General features: G+C 41.4%; 1 protein-coding gene across 1 annotated transcript; it reads left to right on the top strand.

Moving 5' to 3' along the window:
* Positions 1-66: 66 nt before the first annotated feature.
* On the top strand, positions 67-24,687 carry LOC134658193 (sodium/hydrogen exchanger 10-like). The gene is made up of 18 exons (XM_063513801.1): positions 67-1,305; positions 1,790-2,015; positions 3,170-3,329; positions 4,706-4,880; positions 7,104-7,336; positions 8,245-8,366; positions 9,687-9,813; positions 10,996-11,074; positions 12,764-12,864; positions 13,429-13,562; positions 16,561-16,664; positions 17,700-17,811; positions 18,605-18,780; positions 19,762-19,880; positions 20,380-20,524; positions 21,536-21,639; positions 23,426-23,573; positions 24,502-24,687. Exons 1-18 carry the CDS (start codon positions 67-69, stop codon positions 24,685-24,687), a joined length of 3,690 nt encoding a protein of 1,229 aa, XP_063369871.1.
* The last annotated feature ends 2,396 nt before the right edge of the window (positions 24,688-27,083 follow it).

Genomic DNA, 27,083 nt, shown 5'->3' with positions numbered 1-27,083 from the left:
TTTTTTTTTATAAACAGTTTATATGCCCTAAATATACTTGTCAATAATCTAGTTGGCTTCTACAAAATGGCAAGAACACTACTTTTAATATTTCTAATACAATTATGTGACGCTCAAAATGTAACCCAAAATGTTACACTTGTAACCGACCTGCCGCAATACTACCCCATTGCTACTTCTTTCTTATTCATTTTCGCGATTCTGCTTTTCGGCGTCGTAATAAGAGCGCTCATGTTATGGACCAGTATGTGTGTACCTTACAGGGTCGTTATGTTTGCTATAGGCGCTTTACTCGGCTATTTAGCACATCGATACCCCAGCTTTAAACCTATAGTATCCGTTTGTTTCATAGACGTCGACTATATACTATTAGCTTTCTTACCTATTATACTTTTTAATATATCGTATTCGGTCGACGCGCACTCTTTTTGGAAAAGCTTTCCGCAGATCGTTCTAGTGTCTGTTCCGGGTGTGTTGTTAACAAGCACAATGGCCGCGTTCATGGCCTTTTTTGTTATTGAAGTGAATTGGTCGTTTGGCACAGCTATGCTTTTTGGAGTTATATGTTCTCCTATATATCCGATGGAGGTCGTGCGACTTTTGAAAGAGGCGTCTAGGTGCAAATTTATAAGTGTTTTGCTGCTCGGGGAAGGTGTTATAGGCGATGCTACTGTGATGATATTTTACACACTTATATTTGGGTATTTAGCTCAAGCTGTGAGTAGTCCGGCTCAAATTTCGCTTATGCTGCTTCGTTTCGCAGGGGGTGGTATTTTATTAGGCATAGTGATGGGATACATCGTCGGTACTCTAGTGTCTTTGACGTATTACGACTTACTCTGCGCTGTCACTGTTACTTGCGCCGGCGCGTATTTAACTTACTACCTTGGTGAGAAGTTTCTATATGTCTCCGGGTTACTGGGTACGGTTATAGCTGGAGTGCTTATAAGTAATCGCAAAGCGACGATAGCGGGCGATGTGGAGCAGATAGTGACGAATTTCTGGATGATTATGTCGCACGCAGCGAATACTTTAATTTTTACAATGATCGGTGTCGTTATATTCGAAGCCATGTCCGCTTCATTGACTTTACGTGAACTTTCGTTAGTGTTTGTGACATACACGACGGTGTATGTGTCGAGGATGTTGGCGTACGCGATAATGACGCCTGTTCTGAGGTGTTTAGGGTTCGGTATGACGTGGCAGCAGAGCCTGGCGTGTGTGTGGGGCGGGCTGAGAGGGCCGCTGTCGCTGTGCCTCGCCCTGCTAGTGAGGGAGACTCCTGAGATCGCTGATGTTGGAAATGTAAGTATCAATATTTTACAATTTATTATGTAATGTACACAGATCGGATTATTGGGGTGTCTCAATAATTTAATTGAACCAAGATGATGGTGTCCTTGCCTATGCCATTAGACATGGTACTCATGCAATCCGCCAGGGTGTAAGGCCTTGTCAGTAAAAAAGCCGCGATATTAAAATTTTCTATGGAACGATATCCCTTCACGCCTACATTTTTCAAATTTGCCGCCATTTTCTACTGACAAAATCTGCTTGAGCAAGACTTGGTCAAGCAGATTTTGTATATTTATTGTATTATTTTATACTTAGTATAGTACATAAGTTATCTCCCCAATCCGCATTGGGCCAGCGTGGGGACTATAGCCCAAACCCTCTCGTGCACGAGAGGAGGCCTGTGCCCAGTAGTGGGCCGTATATAGGCTGATTTGTTATCATATAATATTAGTACCTATCTACTTATTTATAAGATTTAATATTATTTCTCCAGGTAATGGTCATCCAAACGACGGGCCTGGTCATCCTATCCCTGGTCATCAACGCCACAACCATGCAGAAGGTTCTGAAGGTCCTGGGCTTGTCCCAAATATCCCTGGCCAAGAAGGCCAACATGACCAACTGCGTCAAACGGATCATGATGACGAGGGACCGGTGCATATCCATGTTGAAAATGGATAAGTTTTTGGCTGATGCTAACTGGGATTTGGTGCAAGAAAGTAAGTTCAATATAACTTTTCTTTGTGATGTTTTTTTAGCTGATGCTAATTGGGATTGGTGCAAGAAACAGTGGCGTAGCGTGAAATAATCTAGCCGTGGGCGAAATCGCATCTGCGAGGCCCATTTCTTTCACTGTACCCGAAGGGGTCTTGCGCGAGGCCCCTCTTGGGGCGCGAGGCCGTGGGCGACGGCCCACTTTGCCCACGCCTAGCTACGCCACTGGCAAGAAAGTAAGTTCAATATGACGAGGGACCGGTGCATTTCCATGCTAAAAATGGATAAGTTTTTAGCGGATGCGAACTGGGATTTGGTGCAAGAAAGTAAGTACAATATTACTTTTTTTTGACATTTCAAATACGTTTACCTACTCCACCTACCATTCATTAACGTCTGCATGTCAAATCTTATAAGCAGTTAATAATGGTTTGTCCTTGACTGGTAAATTGACATAAATATTTGGTAGAAAGAGAAAAAAAAACCCAGATGTTTGCTAAGTTGTATTAATAAGCCCCTTTTTGCCCTATTGTTTTGCGAGATCTAACGAAGAATAAGCAACATGTGTATGTTTAAGTAGATTTTTCTATACCTATGGGAATATAAAAAGCTTTGCATTTTCTGATAATGACAAAACTAGAGAAAGGGGCAAGCTATGATGGCGCCATCTATGCAAACTTTTGACAGTTGCCGACCCCATTCAGGGTACATTATAAAAACATTTATTGCAATCACAACCCCCAGGTTTATACTGCGCTTAACCGTACTGTACCTAACCAGTTTAACACATTTATAACTTGCCGAAAACCCGACTATCGGGTATTTTATGATTTCGTTCCCAGGCCGGACGACCCGATAGTAGGGATCGTGGTACTACAGCTTTATATGACGAAATTTTTGTGGCCTGACGCTGATGTCTTGTTTGGCTGGGTGGCAATGAATGTGTAAGGCCTGAGTGGACGCTCGAGTTGGGCGTGCAGCGGGGCGGGGCATGCGGCGTGCATGTTAAACAAATGCAAGCGTGTAGGAGCGGCCTTAGTGCACGCTGCTCAAATTACTCTTGACTCCGACGCCACGCTGCACGCCCCGCCGAACGCTCCGCTTCGAGCGTCCACTCAGGCCTTACACTTAAGCTTTAACCTCGCTGTTTATTACACAGGCACGACAATAAAGCACCCATACCAGACCCAGATTGTCTCTGGCCGCGAAGAGGAGAGTGACGACGACACGTACATGGGCTATCGGTACACCACGTGCCCGGACTGCGAGAGGGAGATACCTAATGAGCCTACGAAGAAAGAGTTCGCTGAGATGATGAGGTAACTAAAGCTGGTCAACCAAATCTTGTCAGTAAAAAAAGGCGCGAAATTCAAATTTTCTATGGGACGATATCCCTTCGCGCCTACAAGTTTCAAATTTGCCGCCTTTTTCTACTGACAAGATCTGGTTGACCAGCTATATCTATAGAATTTTTCTCAAAAATGGACGGCAAAGTCATTAACATTCAAAAAATTAAAAAGTTAAAAACATTGCAGTCTCGATTTCGGGACTGCAATGTTGCATACAAATTCCATTATTTAACGAGTTCCAAACTTTTTAAAACTATAAATGGCCATATAAAATGAAGGCATACGTCCATTAAACAGCCAAACAGATGATCAACACTTGTTATTATAATGTTGGTACCGCGACTATTTAGGTGTCTCAAATACGTTGGCGTATTTTCAGCAGAAAAATACACTTCTTTTTTTTATTAAGGCGGCAAGCAAATCTTTTTAATGGTTTTACTTTTTTCTGTGAAAATTAGAACGTTGCTTCTGTAAAATATTTCTATTTCTTGCACCATTTTTGAGAAAAGCACTATATATGACTCGGCTGGAAGGCTACTTGCTGGCTTTGGATTGAATTAAACGGACTCCCAAGGTCGTCCGTTTAAAACGAATCCTCAGCCTGCAAGTAGCTACTTCCGAGCCTCGACAATAATGTACTATATCTATGTGTATCATTCAATCACACTTTACAGTAAGGGACATTAGGTTATATTCGGGATAATCTCTATAAAACCAGAATCACTTCATATTTTAGCAACACTATCTTGCTTACAATAGAAATTGCTTCTAGTTTAGTAGGCAAAATGCCATTTTCAAAGTTATCCGCTATTGAAGGCCGCTTATATAGGCGCACCACACGGGCTGAAATCAAGTAGGAACCTACCGAAATCTAGGTATGGTCTCCCTAAGTATGGTTTTTTTTCCACGGCGGCAAACAGGCTTATAGCCCAGCCCATTTGACTGACAGCATCAGGTTCAAAGGGAAAATCCCTTTGGCTGGCCACAAAAATACAAAACAACTACATAATGACCATAATAGGCCACCAGTGCCACCACCGCCGTAGTTTTAGTGTAAGGCCTGAGTGGACGCTCGAGTTGGGCGTGCAGCGGGGCGGGGCGTGCGATGTGCATGTTAAACAAATGCAAACGTATACGAGTAGGAGCGGCCTTAGTGCACGCTGCTCACATCACGCGTGAGCCCACAGCCACGTTGCACGCCCCGCCGAACGCTCCGCTTCGAGCGTCCACTCAGGCCTTACACTTAGCCCGTATACAAGAGCTACAAGACGTAGGCAATTGTTTCTTTAACATTCGAGAACTGAACCGGAAAATACAAATTACACCAAATACGTTCTTTATTACAGAGAAGCTAACCAGCGGGTGCTGAAGTCTCTAAAGATCTCGTTCTGGCGACAGTACGAGTACGGCAAGATCAGTAAAGACAGCGTCAGGATATTGGTGCAGGCCGTGGAGGTGGCGGCGGACTCTGATGATGGCTGGATCAACCTGGACCAGCTAGGGACGTTGTGGAAACCGAAGGTAGGTTTTCCCAATTGTCCCCGCCCCACGTGACTGGCGTCATGAATCCGAACAGACAGTACGAGTACGGCAAGATCAGTAGACAGCGTCAGAATATTGGTGCAGGCCGTGGAGGTGGCGGCGGACTCTGATGATGGTTGGATCAACCTGGACCAGCTAGGGACGCTGTGGAAACCGAAGGTAGGTTGTTTCCCAGTTGTCCCCGCCCCACGTGACTGCCGTTATGAATCTGAACAGTCAGTACGAGTACGGCAAGATCAGTAGACAGCGTCAGAATATTGGTGCAGGCCGTGGAAGTGGCGGCGGACTCTGATGATGGCTGGATCAACCTGGACCAGCTAGGGACGCTGTGGAAACCGAAGGTAGGTTTTCCCAATTGTCCCCGCCCCACGTGACTGCCGTAAATCAGAGCAGACAGTACGAGTACGGCGAGATCAGTAGACAGCGTCAGAATATTGGTGCAGGCCGTGGAGGTGGCAGCTGACTCTGATGATGGCTGGATCAACCTGGACCAGCTAGGGACGTTGTGGAAACCGAAGGTAGGTTGTTTTCCCAATTGTCCCCGCCCCACGTGACTGCCGTAAATCAGAACAGACAGTACGAGTACGGCAAGATCAGTAAAGACAGCGTCAGGATATTGGTGCAGGCCGTGGAGGTGGCAGCTGACTCTGATGACGGCTGGATCAACCTGGACCAGCTAGGGACGCTGTGGAAACCGAAGGTAGGTTTTCCCAATTGTCCCCGCCCCACGTGACTGCCGTCATGAATCAGAACAGTCAGTCTATGCAGTCAGCTAGGGACGCTGTGGAAAAGGTAAGTGCCTTCAATCTTCATTGGCGCCACAGAATGGATGATTCGCTAGGTATGATAAGATAAGATAAAGATAAGATAGTTTATTCAAGTAGACATATTACAATCTCCTAGCTAGATCTACTTGGCCGTAGAGCTCACGAACCCTATGGCACCGCCTATTTAAAAAAAATCGAAATAAAAAAAAATCTACATAATTACCTATATCCTCCTAAGGCCCAAGGTCCTACCTATAGTACCTATTCAGTTCGATGTAATTTAAACCATGTTCATTTGGAACAGAGTAGCGTTTGCTTTGTTTCGTTAAATTTCCAAACAACGCAAAATCAACTATATTTCCTACTATTTAGGTTCAAATTTCAGTGGCAAATTTTGGATGATTCGTTTGTATGGCTGGGCCTTAGGAGAATATAGAAATTACTCACAAAATTTCACGAAAATCGCTTGTGGACTGCGACTTGTAGACGAGAGCATCCGTAAGTACGGAAACATAATTTCTCACGTTGAAGCAGCACCCTTAAGGGCCAGTTGCACCAACCACATTTGACAGACTGATCAACGTCAGCCGGCGCGCTCGCCCGCCTTACTATGATACTTTCCATATTTACAATACAATACAAATACTCTTTATTGTACACCTCATTACAGAAAACAATACGGATAATACAGAAAGAAGAGGTTAAACAACAGGCGGTCTTATCGCTAAAAAGCGATCTCTTCCAGACAACCTTTAGGTAGCGGAAATTAATAAATTTATGTCATGTCAGTAGGTGTTTCATATTCAATATAAGAATTTTAGCACAGAAAAACACAATACAAAAACAGTATAACACAAATAAAAATAAAATAAAATAAGATACATATACATACACATATACATACACAAATACACATATTTACATAAAGAATTTGCGAACTCTTTAACGATACGAACGGTTTGGTGCAACCGACCCTAAGGGCTGATTTAGACGGCGCGCGAACTCGTATGCGATTTTAGTTACATTGCGGACTGTTGGTTACGTCCAATTCAACCGACCGATCAAAACCCGCAATGTAATGAAACTCGCATGCGAGTTCTCGCATCGTATAAATGAGCCCTAAGTGTAAGGCTTGAGTGGACGCTCTAGTTGGGCGTGCAACGGGGCGGGGCGTGCGGCGTGCATGTTAAACAAATGCAAGCGTATAGGAGCGGCCTTAGTGCACGCTGCTCACATCACGCGTAAGCCCACAGCCACGCTGCACGCCCCGCCGAACGCTCCGCTTACAGCGGCCACTCAGGCCTTTATACGCTTGCATTTGTTTAACATGCACGCCGCACGCCCCGCTGCACGCCCAACTCGAGCGTCCACTCAGGCCTTACACTGTGTGTGTAAAATGTTTTTTTTGTCAAAAAATCACACTTTATCTGTGAAGGCTCACGCCGTATGGCTCCGCCGCCGCTTGGTCCACATGATCACCCCCGAGGTCGCGAACGCGCGCATCCCGCGCGCCCCCTTGCGGCAACGCTGCTACCGCTTCGTCAACAACATACGCTTCGACATCTTCATCTACGTCATGATTCTCTGCAACACGCCCGTCATACTGAGCGAGGTCGCCATGACGCAGCCGCGTGTTGAAGTCGTCAACACGATTAAGGGGCTTAATGTGTAAGTTGCTTATCACTTTTTAGGGTTCCGTACCTCATAAGGAAAAAAACGGAACCCTTATAGGATCACTCGTGCGTCTGTCTGTCTGTCTGTCCGACCCCACCGCCCCTTTATCCCCGAAACTACTGGGTCTAAAATTTAGAAAAAAATACACATACCTAATAGTTCTTTACCTATAAGGAAAACCTATAGAAATGTGCAGTCAAGCGTGAGTCGGACTTAATGTACGGAATCCTTGGAACGCGAGTCCGACTCGCACTTGGCCGGTTTTTATCCTATTTACATAGATCAGATCAGACAGTATTATTGAATTAAGCTTTAGCTGGTTGCCACTGACGCTGATAACAATACTGAATTTTGCAGCTAGAGTTAGACTGTTAGACCAAGTTATTAGAGTGTTATTGTTATTTTAAACATCAAGCTTCTATGAAATTATGACGTTTTAATAATACTTGCACAGTCTGCGCTATCGAAATCGCTGCACACATATTTTGGTCTAACTCGTAGTTAGTGTGGGTCAAATCTTGGAAAAAGGAAAGCTTCTCAAATCGCCGGGATCGATTTCTGGCAGCCGGCGATTTATTTTCTTGTAGAAAAGGCGTGTTTGTCGGCACTAGGGTTTGCACGACGGATCCGAAATGTATGGGAAGATCCGCGGATCCAGATCCGGATAATTTCATACATTCCGGATCCGGATTGCAAACCCTAGTCGGCACGAAGTTGATTTATTTTATTTATTTATTTTAACAACAACAGCCATGCGTATATTACATATATGTACCTTATAGAATAACATACATATAAGTATTTCGCGACAGAACGGCTCCATGGAATCGACCGCTCATTGTGTTATTGTTATTACAAGTTACAACATGTTGTGTGTTATTACATGATGAAAGTTTTTTCAGGTTTTTCTTTGCGGTCTACTTTTTCGAGATGGTGATTAAGATGTGCGCCTTCGGAGTGCGAGGGTACTTCTCCTCGCACTGGAACAAGCTGGACTTCTTCATCGTTGTCATGGCAACGGGGGGTTGGTAACATTTATCACAATTGAAAAAACTACGGATGAACCGCGAAAACAAAACAATGAAAAGTCGGTACCTATAGTTCGTTTTTAGGGTTCCGTAGCCAAATGGCAAAAAACGGAACCCTTATAGATTCGTCATGTTTGTCTGTCTGTCCGTCTGTCCGTCTGTCTGTCCGTCCGTATGTCACAGCCACTTTTCTCCGAAACTATAAGAACTATACTGTTGAAACTTGGTAAGTAGATGTATTCTGTGAACCGCATTAAGATTTTTACACAAAAATAGAAAAAAAAACAATAAATTTTTGGGGTTCCCCATACTTCGAACTGAAACTCAAAAATTTTTTTTTCATCAAACCCATACGTGTGGGGTATCTATGGATAGGTCTTCAAAAATGATATTGAGGTTTCTAATATCATTTTTTTCTAAACTGAATAGTTTGCGCGAGAGACACTTCCAAAGTGGTAAAATATGTGTCCCCCCCCCTGTAACTTCTAAAATAAGAGAATGATAAAACTAAAAAAAATATATGATGTACATTACCATGTAAACTTCCACCGAAAATTGGTTTGAACGAGATCTAGTAAGTAGTTTTTTTTTATACGTCATAAATCGCCTAAATACGGAACCCTTCATGGGCGAGTCCGACTCGCACTTGGCCGCTTTTTTTAGCGTTAGAAAGAAGATAAGCGAACTTGACATGTCTTTTTATTAAAAATCACCATTGAAAAATAAGTCACAGCAAATATGGTAGAATTATAAATCATATACGACCTTTTGCTTTCATAAGTAATATAAACAAAATGTTTAAAGCGTTTTTCAATATTTTTTAATATAAAGAGACGTCAAGTTTGTTTACCTTCTTTCTAATGCTAAAAAAACGAACTATAGAGTTAGACTGCTAACTGCAGCGATCGATAAAAAGCAGTTTTTGAAACGTTAACTTATATATTACTTCGTAAAGACAGGCCTTACGGGCACTTCGAAGTAGGTTAGTTCGTTGTTGCACAAATCGCGTTTGTGCACATGTTCGTTAGTGCGCATATTCGCTTGGCATTTAAACGGGCCTATCTTTACTTTTGAGATTTTTGCGCACACCTCCGTCACAGGGCGGACACACCATACAAAAATAATTTGCGTTTAGATGTGTGCACGGCACGTCTGTACACGCGTCATTGTGTATGTGTGGGTAAGTCGCTTTACTGAGAGCACGCCAGAAGTCCGTCAGATTCATGTCGCGGGGCGAGGTAATGCGAGTCGGGGCGGGGCGGTGCGTGGCCGTTCTGTATGATAATACTATTACTTATTCTGTGCCTCCATTCCAGATTTCATCCTAGACATGCTGGATACCATCATAAAGGACTTCAACAAGTACACGTCCAAGTCCAGTATTCTGACCGCGACTAAGCTGCTGCGGATGCTGCGATTCCTACGGCTATGCAAGTTAGCCAGGTACCTACAGTTCATAAATATGTATAAGTCGGCGGCCGATCGTAATATCCGCCAGATTGTGAAATTCCTAGGCTCGTTCTCTGAATCGACGAAGCCCCGCTACGCGGGGCTCCTATTTCTGACCGGTTTGCTCTTCGGGCGTCTGAAGCAACCTAACGGACCTATCCTATCTATCTATTGGTTTAATGTGACTACCGTCAAAACAACACAGGAACTTTACGATAGGCCGCCGACATATATATTTCTTCACCTTATCCATTGCAATAAGGTGAAAAAATGTATACAATATACATATTTATGAGCTCGACTGCACTTTACTTACAACTGACTCGCTAATTGATCATCAAAATTTTAAAGTACTTCAAGTAGACATACAAGCTTCTAATTTTGAATACAGTTGGTGTATAACCTATAAAGCCAAGAAAAAAAATTTACCGTATTTTTATTTCAGTTTTTTTTTATTTAAACTGCATTGGCTACCAAGTGCCCTCAGATATCAACATAAATTGTTGCAGTATAAAACAGTGGTGAAACCCAGCTAAAGGCCTGTGCACACTGGGTGCGTGTGCGTGTACGCACGCGTTGTAATTTACAGAGATGATTATAAGAAACGGCATATAAGATACACACACATGACAATAGTATTTTATGCAACCGTTGTTTAAGAGAGGTCAAAAAAGGCCAGTGGCGTGAGGAACAATTTGAGGCGAAGCCGAAAATTGTTTATAAAGACGCCACGAGTTTTTTTTGACTTGGTTAAACAACGTTGCATACAATACTTTTTCTACGACCAAGCACTTACTTTTAAATAAAATTGTAAATTTAACAAATATTTTTAATTCAAGAAGTAGCAAAGATCGGTACGGGCGGGAAAAGAATGAATGAATGAAATTAAAAAAAAACACGTCTATGGTTCATTTATTTGTCAGAGATGACATTTAAAATAAGGTTGGCAACACTGTACCTATTTCATTCAATATTTTTTAAGTGGTCATTACACGAAGTATCGTAAAATCGCCAAAAAGATACTGCGTGTATGCACAAATACTTTTTTGGGGAATAGACTAAAGACTTGTCTTGACAACTATAAGGTAGGGTTTTAAAGGTGTGTGCACGACCCTTTAAATGATAAATAAAAGTACGGGAGTAGAAAAATATTTTTAATGACTTTATATTTTCCAGAGTGACTGTTCCGAAAATCATGGGCTACATGGATCGTATGATCGACAAACAGCTGGCGTTCGGTTATGACGTTGGGAAGGTGCGTTTTCATCGTAGTTTTTTCTTGTATTGGGTAAGAGCGTCTCGAGGGAACTAAAAGCGATAATCGCACTATACGTGGCAAAATGATGCTTCCATTAACTTAACTAAGTTGTTAGTGTCCCAAACCTTCACAGAGTTGCGTGCAGTAAGCTGAGTTCAGACGATACAATTTTTCGCCAATCTGATGAAATTGTCCGATCAAATCAGGACGTGCGGACGCAAACGCCAATTTGACCGATATTACCGATAAAATGGGGTGCGAACGCAAGAATACTAATTTGTGACGCTTAGTATTTTCATTTTGGAGTATTTTTTTTAACTTGGAGGGCTCAAATATCACCATAAATCTTAAATTGGTGATTAAATTGGAGATTGACGCCAATTATTTTCCTGATCAAATCGGTCGGTTTGCCTAGCCCGTCTGGACACAGCTTTTCTTTTGTTTCGTTAAATTTTCAAACAAATACAAAACAACTCTATTCCCTGCACTGTAGGTTTAAATTTTAGTGGCAAATTTTGGGTTTTATTTGTATCACTGGGCCTTAGGAGGTTAAAAGGATATATTCGTTAGCACTGTGCATGATTGTGGCGCCGCCCTAGCGGGTAGGGACTAAAGTTATCTAATAGTTAACAGCTGTGTATGTTGTGTTGTGTGTGTGCTGAAGACAAAAGTCTCCCACAAAAGTTCATTTTTAGGGTTCCGTACCTCAAAAGGAAAAAACGGAACCCTTATAGCAGCGGTCGGCAACCTTTTAGCAGCCAAGGGCCACATAGTAGTTAACGAAGTTGACGCGGGCCGCACTTTGTTAATATTTATGACTTTTTCAGACATTGTCGTTTGTCAATATTAGGGTTCCGTACCCAAAGGGTAAAAACGGGACCCTATTACTAAGACTCCGCTGTCCGTCCGTCCGTCCGTCCGTCCGTCCGTCTGTCACCAGGCTGTATCTCACGAACCGTGATAGCTAGACAGTTGAAATTTTCACAGATGATGTATTTCTGTTGCCGCTATAACAACAAATACTAAAAACAGAATAAAATAAAGATTTAAGTGGGGCTCCCATACAACAAACGTGATTTTTGACCGAAGTTAAGCAACGTCGGGCGGGGTCAGTACTTGGATGGGTGACCGTTTTTTTGCTTGTTTTTTGTTGATGGTGCGGAACCCTCCGTGCGCGAGTCCGACTCGCACTTGGCCGGTTTTTTACATACAAAATAGCCAGGGAGGCTCGCGGGCCGCAAGTGACAGGTTCACGGGCCGCGGGTTGCCGACCGCTGCCTTATAGGATCACTCGTGCGTCTGTATGTCTGTTTGACCATCCCCCTTTATCTCCGAAACTACTGGGTCTAAAATTTTGAAAAAATACACAAAATAGTTCTTTACCTATAGATGACAGGAAAACTTATTAGAAATGTGCAGTCAAGCGTGAGTCTGACTTAATGTACGGAACCCTTGGAACGCGAGTCCAACTCGCACTTGGCCAGTTTTTTTTTCACTCCGTACATAGCTCACGCTTCTATTTCTCCAATACAGTCAGCAGAAGAAGTTGCTAAGCGAGCGAGGTGTTCAAAATTACCTTGACACGCTCTTGTTCTCTTAACAATAAAGTCGCGTCAAGATCATTTTAAACACTTCTGTTACTAGTATAATCTTGTGACAAAATATAGACAGTTTATTGAACCGTAGGGTTTCGTGACGGCGGAACAAGAGGTGTGCAACCTGCTTCCACAGTTGGTTGACAACAGGACTATACAAGAAGCGCTTACCGCCAGGCTAGAGGAGGATAGGTAAATTAGATACCTTACTTTAACCGACTTTAAAGAGGAGAGGTTTTAGACCCTCTATACAGTCGACGGAAATCTTGAATGTTATATGCATATTGTGTAATTTGTGAAGTGGAAGTGCGATAGTCAATAGTCAAAGTGTTTATTTGTAAAACATAGGTAAAACTGTTACAGTGGTGTCGAAATTTATAAATTTGGTATCACTATGTTTTGCCTTTTTGCTTTGCGATAGAGACAATGATAGCATTTTTAACTATTTTGTGGGTACAAGGTACGGTCACGGAGTTTAATTTGGTTGTCAATACTAAAGGTATGAATTGTCCAATGTAAAGTAAACCCTATATAGCTTACCAATACGACACACATGGGTACAGTCAGCAGCAATAGTTGGCAAGTCAGAGCTTATACCGGATAATCGGTCTCCAATATTCCACTTAGGGCCACTTGCACCATTCACTAACCCGGAGTTAACTGGTTAAACCTGGAGTTACCAGTACAATTTGACACTGGGTTAACGGTTTAACAGGTTAACCCCGGGTTAGTGGCGCTTACTGTTTATATTTGTAGGTTGAAAGTGACCCGACAACTCGGGTTGCTGCAGCGCGACCGGCCCTGGACGGCCATTACAGTGAAAACCCGACAGGCCACTACCTCCACTCTCAACAACATGCTGATCGATGCTGCACAACTGAAGGAAGAAGGTTTTGTTTTTAGGGTTCCGTACCCAAAGGGTAAAAACGGGACCCTATTACTAAGACTCCGCTGTCCGTCCGTCCGTCCGTCCGTCCGTCCGTCTGTCACCAGGCTGTATCTCACGAACCGTGATAGCTAGACAGTTGAAATTTTCACAGATGATGTATTTCTGTTGCCGCTATAACAACAAATACTAAAAACAGAATAAAATAAAGATTTAAGTGGGGCTCCCATACAACAAACGTGATTTTTGACCGAAGTTAAGCAACGTCGGGCGGGGTCAGTACTTGGATGGGTGACCGTTTTTTTGCTTTTTTTTTCCTTGTTTTGCTCTATTTTTTGTTGATGGTGCGGAACCCTCCGTGCGCGAGTCCGACTCGCACTTGGCCGGTTTTTAGGGTTCCGTAGCCAAATGGCAAAAAACGGAACCCTTATAGATTCGTCATGTCTGTCTGTCTGTCTGTCCGTCTGTCCGTCTGTCTGTCCGTCCGTATGTCACAGCCACTTTTCTCCGAAACTATAAGAACTATACTGTTGAAACTTGGTAAGTAGATGTATTCTGTGAACCGCATTAAGATTTTTACACAAAAATAGAAAAAAAACAATAAATTTTTGGGGTTCCCCATACTTCGAACTGAAACTCAAAAATTTTTTTTTCATCCAACCCATACGTGTGGGGTATCTATGGATAGGTCTTCAAAAATGATATTGAGGTTTCTAATATCATTTTTTTCTAAACTGAATAGTTTGCGCGAGAGACACTTCCAAAGTGGTAAAATGTGTGTCCCCCCCCCTGTAACTTCTAAAATAAGAGAATGATAAAACTAAAAAAAATATATGATGTACATTATCATGTAAACTTCCACCGAAAATTGGTTTGAACGAGATCTAGTAAGTAGTTTTTTTTTATACGTCATAAATCGCCTAAATACGGAACCCTTCATGGGCGAGTCCGACTCGCACTTGGCCGCTTTTATTAGTTACGACCCGCCCCGGCTTCGCACGGGTTAACAAATTACACATTAACCTTTCTCTTGAACCACTCTATCTATTTAAAAAAACCGCATCAAAATCCGTTGCGTAGTTTTAAAGATCTAAGCATACAGACAGACAGGAAAGCGACTTTGTTTTATACTATGTAGTGATTTTAACAAAAGTATTAATACACAGTTACAATGATATGGTTTCGCCAAACTGCTTGACAATTTGCTGGCGAAATACGGCACTATTTAAACTAAGAATAAATTTAAAAATGGGTAAATTAAGGGTGAGACTTGAACTCACGCCCTCTGTATAATAACATCGCAATAGCAATTAATAGCATCGTTTGCAGACGTTTCTGCTTGATAAAAAATTAACACAGCACTCTTTACTTAAATACTATATCTTATATCTATCACATTAAGGTCTAATTTGGGTATTATTTATATTTGCAATGTTTAATTTTTACACTATATTTTTAAGTGAACCTATTTTCTACTACGAGAAAGGAATACGTAGTAGTTACGTAGTCTAGTCTGTCTATTCTGCTCGCCCTCTAGGGGGGGGGGTCTCTATTGTTTCCCATAAAGTTTTAAGTCATAATGTATTATTTGTCCGAATTTTCGTTAGTCATAATTTGGTTATTCTCGGAAACTCGTAACTTTTCAGGATTGCCATAAAACAAACCTAACCTAACCTATCTATAGGATAACCGTAGGAAATTCCTGAAAGGTTAACGGTTTCAGAATTATGACTAATGATAATCTACTATAATATATCTACTATAATCTACTATAATATAATGATATATTTATCTATGGTCGATATCAAAACCAGAAAAGGAATAGATTGAATTTGGAAAATGATTTACGCGTCTGCGTGTCGCGGCACGCGGCAGGAACCGCGGTTTGACAAATTAAGTAGTCAAAATGAAACAAGCTCATTCTTCACACTGAATACAGTTAAACCTTTACTTTTAAAATACAGTTTACCTATCGAATAATGATTATGTAAATTACGACCTTTAAGATTTAAACTTCAAATTTAAATTTTAAAGTTGGATTATTTTTAAGTTTAAATAAAAGCGGCCAAGTGCGAGTCGGACTCGCCCATGAAGGGTTCCGTATTTAGGCGATTTATGACGTATAAAAAAAAACTACTTACTAGATCTCGTTCAAACCAATTTTCGGTGGAAGTTTACATGATAATGTACATCATATATTTTTTTTAGTTTTATCATTCTCTTATTTTAGAAGTTACAGGGGGGGGGACACACATTTTACCACTTTGGAAGTGTCTCTCGCGCAAACTATTCAGTTTAGAAAAAAATGATATTAGAAACCTCAATATCATTTTTGAAGACCTATCCATAGATACCCCACACGTATGGGTTGGATGAAAAAAAAATTTTTGAGTTTCAGTTCGAAGTATGGGGAACCCCAAAAATTTATTGTTTTTTTTCTATTTTTGTGTAAAAATCTTAATGCGGTTCACAGAATACATCTACTTACCAAGTTTCAACAGTATAGTTCTTATAGTTTCGGAGAAAAGTGGCTGTGACATACGGACGGACAGACAGACGGACAGACGGACAGACAGACAGACAGACATGACGAATCTATAAGGGTTCCGTTTTTTGCCATTTGGCTACGGAACCCTAAAAATGAAATTGCTTTCTATAAGTTTCTCTCAAAGCTGAACTTCGCGACCCCCTTGGACAAGTGCCGCGACCCCCCTGGGGGTCGCGACCCACAGTTTGAAAAACACTGTTTTAGAGTATTAGTTAGGTACTTACTTTAGAGCATGCCCGAGGAGCCAAGCCTTTCAAGATTGCATATTCTTAAAAAAATAGAGATAGGTGCCATAGTCATAGCCGTGAATGCTGAAAATGCTGGTTCGAATCCGGCTTAAAGAAGGAAGGTATTCCGTACATTCGTTTAAGTCCGTTGACGACTTTATACGTGTTAAAATTGCATCCTAGGTAGTTAGTCTAATCCAGTTGTTTGATGCTGTTTTGTATTCCAGGATTTCTGGATGAAGTGGAATACCGTTTGCTAGTGATGGCTATCCAAGAAAAGGTTCAATATGTCCGCCATAAAGCCAGTCTTGTCGCCCCGTCGTCTCCAGAGGTAATTTTTTAGGGTTCCGTACCCAAAGGGTAAAAACGGGACCCTATTACTAAGACTCCGCTGTCCGTCCGTCCGTCCGTCCGTCCGTCCGTCTGTCACCAGGCTGTATCTCACGAACCGTGATAGCTAGATAGTTGAAATTTTCACAGATGATGTATTTCTGTTGCCGCTATAACAACAAATACTAAAAACAGAATAAAATAAAAGTGGGGCTCCCATACAACAAACGTGATTTTTGACCGAAGTTAAGCAACGTCGGGCGTGGTCAATACTTGGATGGGTGACCGTTTTTTTGCTTGTTTTGCTCTATTTTTTGTTGATGGTGCGGAACCCTCCGTGCGCGAGTCCGACTCGCACTTGGCCGGTTTTATTTTTTTTATTATTATTTATTAAGAAACAAACAGTCTTATAAAACAGATATACTTGGTCAACCATATCTTGGCAGTAGAAAAAGGCGGCAAATTTGAAAAATGTAAGCGCGAAGGGATATCATCCCATAGAAAATTTGAATTTCGCGCCTTTTTTTACTGACAAGATTTGGTTTACCAGCTTTAAGTATATAAAGTAACATCTTTCTAGTAGGTAATAGACTATAGTTTCCTATATGTAAACAAATATTACTTATAATAAAAAGTTATTACTAAGTATAAATGACATGCTTATACATGTACTAGTATGTGTGACGAGATATGTGATGAAATCTTAATTTAGGTAGTTATACAGATAATTTTCTTGAAAAGATAGGAATATTGAAAGTTTATCAAAAGGGTACCTTAAATTGTACCTATCTATGTATTATCAGGCATGGCTCACTCCGCGATTTCGTCGCGTCGCTACAAGTACATGCGGCCGACACCAATTTTAGTGTCTAGCCATAGTGGTTGCCACGCACCGCTACGGAACGGAAGCCTGCTCGCGCTTGCGCCACCTAGCGGTCATATCTGTAGTAATTTACGCGTTTTGTTAGAGTTGTATAGAGTTTAATCTTCTGTAGCTAGTACATACTATTATTTATTCTGTGGTATTATTTTTCAGACCCAGTTGCGAGCTATTTCCTGGCTACAGGGGAACGAGAGAGTGGCTGATTATTTTATAGAAAACTCCGAAATAATCAACTACAATATTAATGAGATTCTTATTTCTAGAGGTTAGTTTACACCACTTTAGTACAGTCTGCAGCAGAAGTTGCTAAGCGGGCGAGGTGTTCAAAATTACCTAGACTCACTCTTATTCTCTTAACAATAAAGTCGCGTCAAGATCATTTTGAACACCTCGCCCGCTTAGCAACTATTGCTGCTGACTGTACCTACTGAGTTGACTTTGATGACATATTGCCATTATAAAGATAATAAAATAACTTTTCGCAAAAAAACGAGAAACTTCGTTGGTTAGGTCGCCAAACAGGACAACAGGTCACTTGCACCATCCCACTAACCCGGAGTTAAGCGATTAAACCGTTAACCCAGTGTCAAATTGTACTAGTAACCATGGTAACTCCAGGTTTAGCCGGTTAAACCCCGGGTTAGTGGAATAGTGCAATAAGCACTTAACAAACCGCTTTTTAACTCTTAATTTGACTTATATTATTATTATATAAATAGATAAATCGTTTATTGATAAAAAAATAAATACATACGTGTCATTTTTGCTGTTAATACTTAAAAAACTTTATTACATTCGATAATAGGTATTAAGAATATCTGGGAGACCGAGCTTTGCTCGGAAAACATATAAAAACTCAAAAATGCGCGTTTTCCCACAGATAAAACCTAGCTAGATCGATTTTTCGCCCCCGAAACCCCCCATATAGTAAATTTCATCGAACTCGTTAGAGCCGTTCCCGAGATATATATACAATATAAATAAATAAATATACAAGAATTGCTCGTTTAAAGTTATAAGATAAGATAAGGTGGGGAGATTAATTCTGTTTATCATAGGCGACGAGCCCAAAGGCCTCTACATCCTGGTCTCCGGCCTCCTGGAGGCCTCCTACATACCCCCGGACGATGACATCGACGAGGCCATACCGAACTACGAGTTCCTGACCGATTTGAAGTTTGGGGAGCCGAGCAAGGACTATATTGTCTCTGGGAATGCCGTTGGCGTACTCGGGGTAAGCTTTTTAAGTAATTTTTAGGGTGCCGTAGCCAAATGGCAAAAAACGGAACGGAACGGATTCGTCATGTCTGTCTGTCCGTCCGTATGTCACAGCCACTTTTTTCCGAAACTATAAGAACTATACTGTTGAAACTTGGCAAGTAGATGTATTCTATGAACCGCATTAAGATTTTCACACAATAGAAAAAAAAAACAATAATTTTTGGGGGTTCCCCATACTTAGAACTAAAACTCAAATTTTTTTTTTCATCAAACCCATACATGTGGGGTATTTATGGATAGGTCTTCAAAAATAATATTGAGGTAACTTCTAAAATAAGAGAATGATAAAACTAAAAAAAATATATGATGTACATTACCATGCAAACTTCCACCGAAAATTGGTTTGAACGAGATCTAGTAAGTAGTTTTTTTTAATACGTCATAAATCCCCTAAATACGGAACCCTTCATGGGCGGGTCCTACTCGCACTTGGCCGCTTTTTTCTGTTACCATACGGCTAGAGTCGGATTACGCTAAGTTTTATGTGTGTGCGTACGTGTTCTAATGTATGGGGAAGACAAACAAATTATAGCAAGCCTTTTATGAATGTAGTATGATACCTTTGGGTATGGTACTTTACACATACTAGCGTCCCAATCCCTGTCGCAAACCCCCCTTTTAGTATGAAATATGTCCCGGTTGACAGTTTATTTTTATTTTTGGGGAGACATAGTGATACTAAGTAATTAATTGAAGGGATGTTTACAAAAACAACATAACTGACTACACTGGTTGACACCTGAAACGATTAACAATGTTCTTAAAAAAGTGTCAACCGCTCTAAGCAGTTATGTTGTTTTTGTAAACATCCCTTCAATTGTAACACCTATGTAACATAGGTTTAACAAATAAAAAATATTGATTGATTGACTAAAAGGTACCTTACCTACCTTGAATGGTTAATTGAAATCGTTTCTAGCAGAATATCTTACAGGTTCTGACCAACCGGCCATACAGCTACACGGTGCGCTGTGACTCCGCCGTGCAAGCGTACTACATCACGCTGTCGATCGTTAGGGAGGCTTTCCACCTCGCACCACATCCTATTATGGGGTAACCATTTTAAAAATCTCTAAAGTAAAATAAATTCTAACGGCGTTATTTATAAACGTCTGCTAAGTTAATCAGCTGATGATCGTCGTTTGTCGCCTATGGCATAACGACAGATAGGGACAAGACGAGCTAGCAAATCGCATGCAGTCACAATTCTACCAAATATTTTAGGCGTTGCGGTGGTTTTGTAGAAAATTTAGCAAGAAAAGTTTCTACAACGACCGTTATAATTTCTCACCAACTGTCCGAATTCCGTGATAGCACAGAATAAGTAATAGTATTATCATACAGAACGCCTCGCACCGCCCCGACTCGCATTACCTCGCCCCGCGACATGAATCTGGCGGACTCTTCAGTAAAGCGACTTACCCACACATACACAATGACGCGTGTACAGACGTGCCGTGCACACATATAAACGTAAATGATTTTTGATGTATGGCGTGTCCGCCCTGTGGTGATAGACCTAAATGTATTTTATTGAGTGTTTATTATGTAGTTTAGAAGCAGCGATGTGGCGTGAGATCGGCATTAAACTGTCCATGATGGTGCTACCGACCGTCCCCGCGTACCACAGCTGGTCCGTCGAGAAGATCAGCATGCGCTTAGAGCACGCCTTCGTGCCTTGCCTCAAGGTCATCAAGGTAAGTCCGAGATACTGTAATCCAGTCATTTATGTTATTTTAAGTTTTTGTTCATCCTATGTATGTTTTCTGTGTTATCTCCTCAATCAATAAATAGGGTACTCTCCCACTAGTCAAATCAGTTACTTTTTTAGAACTGTCAAAACGATTTGCTAATATGGAATTTCTAGCAGAGTCCAGACGAGCTGGGCAAATCGACCGATTTGATCAGGAAAATAATTGGCGCCAATCTCATCTAGCGTCCACACGTACACAAATTTCATCACCAATTTGCATTCCATAGATACCTACTAACTACGAAAATTGGCATTTTTGTGATTTGATCGGGGAATCAAATTGGCGTTTGTGTCCGCACGGCTTGATTACATCGGACAATTTCATCAGATTGGCGAAAAATTGTCTCGTTTGGACTCCACATATGAAACATTACATCGTGACGTCACGGTCAACTCGCCTACTTATTAATCTTATTATATTTCTATCCGATTTATTAAATTAAATAGAATTTGTGTTTAAAAATAACTGCTCTCTATGTTTTTCTAATAATTATCTGGTGCTTTATTTCACGTATGTGGTGATTGTGGTGAAATAATTTACTTTTAATACAGTCAAATACCCTATTGGTGGAGGTGCTGGGACGACTAGGGGCCTGTTTCTCAGTTTCAGTTTATTTATTCAAGAACAATTTACAAAGTTTAATTGTTACTTGTAATACAAGCGGATGTCACATTTTGACAGCTTTTGTTAGAAAGGGACTTCCACTTGTATTACAAGTTACAAGCTTTTGAGAAACGGGCCCTCCGACATTTCGTACCAATTGTCTACCACCTCATACGCCAGTTTACAACTAGTACCTATTTAGTTTAGATCGGTATCAAGTTATATTACCATAGCTAGTCGAGGATTTGCTAAAAATACTGGATAAACACATAAGTTTAATATTTATATTAAAATTAAAATATTTTGTGAGAGGGTCATGTTGTATGTGTATAGTGGGCTTGTGATGTATAGGTGTTCGTGGTGAACGAGCTGATGGAGGATATAGTGCTGCTGGATGGCATCTGCCAGGACGCGGCCACCAGGGAGGTTTTCCAACCGCCCTGCTACATACCAAGGTCATTTATATTTACTGTTTCAATATAAATAGGCGGGTCGTTTATAGGTACAGAACAGCCCACACAGAACGAGCCATCTCGCGAGGATATTGCCGCGCGAAGCCGCCCGGTCTGTGTAGACCAGTGGTTCCTAACCTTTTCAATCCAGTCACCCCTATGACTAACTAGGGAACCTGATTTTACCCCTCCTCCCAATGGTAATAAAAAATTTAAACGTGTACGTTTGTTGTATTGTTATATTAGGTTAGCTTATTACCCCCGTAAAATACCAGTTTTACCCCCACGGGGGTAATTATCCCCAGGTTAGGAACCACTGGTGTAGACGTACCTCGGGCGAGGCAAACCCACTCGTGGCCGCATTGCCTTGGGCGAGGCATATGTCTCCACTGACCTAGCTGCTCCGCGCACCAATTTTCTCGCGAGGCACCTCGTTCTGTGTGGATTGTTCAGCTTTTATTTAGTTTCATCTAGGGTTTGCTCCCGGGAAATACCGGAACCGAAAGTACCGGGAATTCCCGGGATTTAGAGCCAAGCAAAGAACCGGGATTTCAAAATTGAAATCCCGGTTCTTTCGGGATTTTCGGGACTAGCATTTCCGGTACAATATTTGACTGTTTTCTGTTACTTAGCATGAAATATGATGTTTTAAAAAAATATATTTTATCAATAATAATAAGGCTGATGCTAAGACTTTTACGGCTGACCACATATTAAAATCAAAACAAAAATAGTCAAAAAGAAATGGGTACCGTCATTACTTTTTATCAATGTTTAGAGAAAGATTCATGGTCGTTTTACGCTTTTTTTACTGAAAATTGAGGCAAAAACTTTTTTTGAAGGCAGTCCCGAAAATACCGGGAAATCCCGGTTCCAGTTTTGCCTGGTACCGAAAATCCCGGTTCTTTTAAACAGTACCGGTTCTGCAATCCCTAGTTTCATCTGTCCCATGTGTGTAACCAAATCTTGCAAGCTAAATTAGAACCATTTCCCTTTATAACAGCAAATGTGGGAGCAGTGGGAGCACCAATAGAATTGACTCGTCGAGTATTAGTTGACTGTTGACAGAAAAGTACAGTCGGCGATGAAAGCTTCTATCAAAAATTAAGTTTTTACCAAAAAGCTTTGTTTAAACTTTCCTTTGTAAAATAAATAATTAATCTATATTATAGGACATTTTTACAAAAATTTACTAAGCCCCACGGTAAGCTCAAGAAAGCTTGTGTTGTGGGTACTCAGACAACGATATACAGGGTGCTTCCTGTAACAGGAGCAATAAATTAAACTAAAGGCTGTACTCCTCAACCTGACCAACATTGGTTCAGCAACTTTTAAAAATTATGAATTCTTTAGGCTACCTCTTTTTCATACAAAATAAATATTGCCTTCAATGTACGCTGACATCAGTGTGTTTGACGTTGCTTGTCACGCTTTAAACATAACAAAATTTGCAATACATTGCGTCTTAGAATAAACTTTAAAGTGTAATAAAAATCAAAACATGAGTTATTTTAAAAAGTTGCTGAACAAATGTTGGTCAGTTTTAGGAGTACAGCCTACAGTTTAATTTATTGCTCCCGTTACAGGAAGCACCCTGTATATAATATACAAATACTTAAATACATAGAAAATAACCATGACTCAGGAACAAATATCGGTGCTCATCACACAAATACATGCCCTTACTGGGATTCGAACTCAGTACCGCGGCTTCACAGGCAGGGTCACTACCCACTAGGCCAGACCGGTCGTCAATGGTTGTCTTAAATTTCCCCTCTGGATTGGACAGGACGGTCCATCGCCTGATATTTTCCAAGTCGTCCCAGCTGGTGGTGAGCAGCGCATGTCCGGAAACCAAGCTGCTGCTGGTTCCAGCTAAGGACACAGACGAGCTGGAAATTATGGAGGACGAGCTGGACGACATGCAGTGCGAGCTGGTCAGTCCTATTAGCTTAATTATCCTTTAGCCGCCCAGATACCTATAAAAAGGTCTCCTGTTCCATTCTAATTTGAACTTTGTGTTGACAAAATAAAATTTCATTTTGCTTGGCAAGGTTTGACGTATGGGCTAGAGGTTATGGATACCTACTATCACTAAAACAACAATATGTGTTAGAATAAATTTAAAAGTGGAAAAATTACTGTCTTGGGTGAGACTTGAACTCACGGCCTCTGGATCGATACTCCAGCGCTCTGCCATCTGAGCCACCAAGTCCTCAAAAGATGGAAAGATTTGCTGAATATGGATGAGGTCTTGGTGGCTTAGATGGCAGAGCGCTGGAGTATCGATCCAGAGGCCGTGAGTTCAAGTCTCACCCAAGACAGTAATGTTTCCACTTTTAAATTTATTGTAAGCTTAATAGCATCGGTTGCAGAGGTTTCTGCTTGTTAAAAATTAAATTTAACAATATGTGTATTTTGTAGATATACAGACTACATGGAAAGTATAGGTTTATTATGTGGTGCTTACTAAACATGTCAAGGTGGGTGCCTTATTGATTGATTGAGGTCGGGGAATCATTAGATAGCCGTCAAGGCAAGGACCTATACTATATTCCTCATCATTGCCTTTTGCGCTTTAAAAATACGTTGACAAAGTTCCGCGTCGTTTTTGACGCTTCGGCAGATGACAATCGTTGCGCTACAACAGGGAAACTTTACCTGTTCCTGTTTTCCTATCAATCTTCCATATTAGTGCGATAGAGACAGGTAGCTTGTTGTTGTTGTTGCTCATGAAGGATGCGCGTACGTCTACATGTCTAGGTACATTCTTGTGATTCATGATCAAACATTTTGACACAATAACACTAGTAACAGTCCGATACTTGTTCGAGAAATAATAATAATGGTTATGATTGGTTTCAGATATCAAACGCTTCCTCCCGCTGCTTATACCACAAGTCTGTCAGGAAACTGTCGAATAACGACAGCCGTCAGAAGATCAATGCGAGACGGAAACGCAAGCGCGGCGGCGGCGCGCGACGCGTCAACATCAGGGAGTCTGTGTGGAGCCGGCCGTGTGAGTTTATGGGACTTTTATTTATTTACTAGTGATCCGCCCCGGCTTCGCACGGGTTAACAAATATAATACATAAACCTTCCTCTTGAATCACTCTATCTATTACAAAAAACCGCATCAAAATCCGTTGCGTAGGCTTAAAGATACATACAGACAAACAGACAGACAGACAGCGGGAAGCGACTTTGTTTTATACTATGTAGTGACTTTAACTTACACATAAAATAGGGAGTATTACTGCAATGTTTTGCCGCCAGAGTGCAGCACTAGCGACTTAAGTATACCATAGAGTAACTTATACATACTGTACCTTAAACTGTTTTTTTGACAAGTTTTCACAAACAATCAAAAATTTCGACTCGTTTGCGGCAGACCCTGAGATTGTAACTTATTGTGGGAGTGGCGGCCCCTACGCAGAGTTTCGCGTAATATTCCCTATTAAAAAAAATGCATTCAAACATGTCTAAAAATGGCAATTTGAAAGATTTATCGTGGATCAGAGGGCCTACCGCGAACACCGAAGTTCGCAAATAGCGGGCATATTTATCTGTCTCTAATTACGTCTACATTCGAGTAAAAGACAAAGATGCCCGCAATCTGCGAACTTCGATGTTCGCGGTAGGGCCGCAGACGTGTATGTTACGGCAAGTTATCATCGTCTCGATCTAGATAAACCTAGAGACCTAAATGTATTAAAATTGGACATGCTTTTATTTTACGATAAACGTGACGTATTACCGTACACGGTAAATACGCCTGAAAAGATGGCTTTCACAGCCGAACTAATTGTAACGAAATTCAGCGTACGTTTCAGAAAAATTGTAATTAAGTAGCAAAAGTAGGTCCCTAATATACACTAGCGACCCGCCCCGGCTTCGCACGGGTTAACAAATTATACATAAACCTTCCTCTAATCCTGAATCACTCTATCTATTAAAAAAAAACAACGGGTTGCACTCAGGGAGTGCCGGCAGAAGTGAAAACTCAATGACTAGTGCAAAATGCACTATGTATAATTGAGGTTAATGCCATCTAGTGTTAGCGTTAATTACTTGAAACTCCTAAGCACATCACTGTTAGTACTCGAGTTATATTAATATCAGTTAGAACGAAACTCACTAGATGGCATTTAAATTAAAATTAAAATTAAATTAAATTAAATTTATTTAAGACCAACAAAGGATCAATTTCGTTAGTGACACATTTAATCTTACAACTAATGTTAGTAGGTACACACACACAAACTTATTAACTAACTACATTAATCATTATATTTACATATTTATTTATTTATTTATGCACATATGGAGTGCACCACAGTGGTTCAGGTAGGCCCCATCAAACCTGCCTGCATACATGGCTAGGATGCTGTTGGTGCTGTTCCTCACCCTGCATAACAATGAAGTGGCTCTTTTGCTCATAATGGCAGCAAAACTATCTACGCGTGCCTCCGCAAACATTGTTGACGCGCTGCAGTAGCGAGGAAGCCCCATCAGCACCCTAAATGCATTATTGTACTGTACACGCAGGGCACTGTACTGCCTTTGCGTGTAGTTCACCCACAGGCTGCTGGTGTAAAAAGATGTACAAAAGGCTCGGAATAACGTAACCTTTACTGCCGGTGAGCTACAAGCGAACCTGCGGGCAATCATGTTCGCCCTCACAGCCAGTGCCCTGCGCTCCCTTTCGACGTCGGCACCGTCCTTGAGGTCAGAGGTAATCATATGTCCCAGGTACTTAAAATTGTCTACCAACTTAAGCGGGGTTTTGTTTAGTTGTAATACTGGGACTGTTGATGGACATTTACCTCTGACTCCAAACACCATCATTTCGCTCTTTGCAGAGTTGTATTTAAGCCCGTGTGCTGCAGCGTACCGCTCGCAGACCGTTATAAGCCTCGCGAGACCACAGGGTGACGCGCTCAACAGCACCATGTCGTCCGCGTAGCTAATATTGTTAATGCAAACGCCCTGCACGTGGCAACCGACATGTGTGCTGCTGAGCTCGGCAATAAGTCCATTTACGTATAGATTGAAGAGCTTCGGGGAGGTTAGCCCTCCCTGCCTTACCCCGCACTCCAAACTATACGGTTCCGACAACGCTCCTGCCCATCGAACGCTATTGACCTGTCTTGTGTACCAGAATTTGAAAATGGATATAAGCTCCGGAGGTACCTCCATCTCCATAAGCTTTCTCCATAGTATATCATAACAGACCAGGTCAAAAGCCCTCGATAGGTCGAGAAAGCACGCATAAACAGGTGTGTCTCTATCAGTATAATACCTAACAGTCTGCTTTAAACACAATATAGCACTTTCAGTCGACAATCCGGGCCTAAACCCGAACTGATTGCCGTGCAGCTGTATATACTTATCTAATTGTGTATTAAGCAGACTGTCAAGTATTTTTGCAATAACAGTGGCAAGAG

The sequence above is a fragment of the Cydia amplana genome, chromosome 21, assembly GCF_948474715.1.
Source record: "Cydia amplana chromosome 21, ilCydAmpl1.1, whole genome shotgun sequence".
Classification (NCBI taxonomy): domain Eukaryota; kingdom Metazoa; phylum Arthropoda; class Insecta; order Lepidoptera; family Tortricidae; genus Cydia; species Cydia amplana.
The sequence above is the reverse complement of the archived record's forward strand: the minus strand, read 5'-3'. Positions and strand labels throughout refer to the sequence as shown.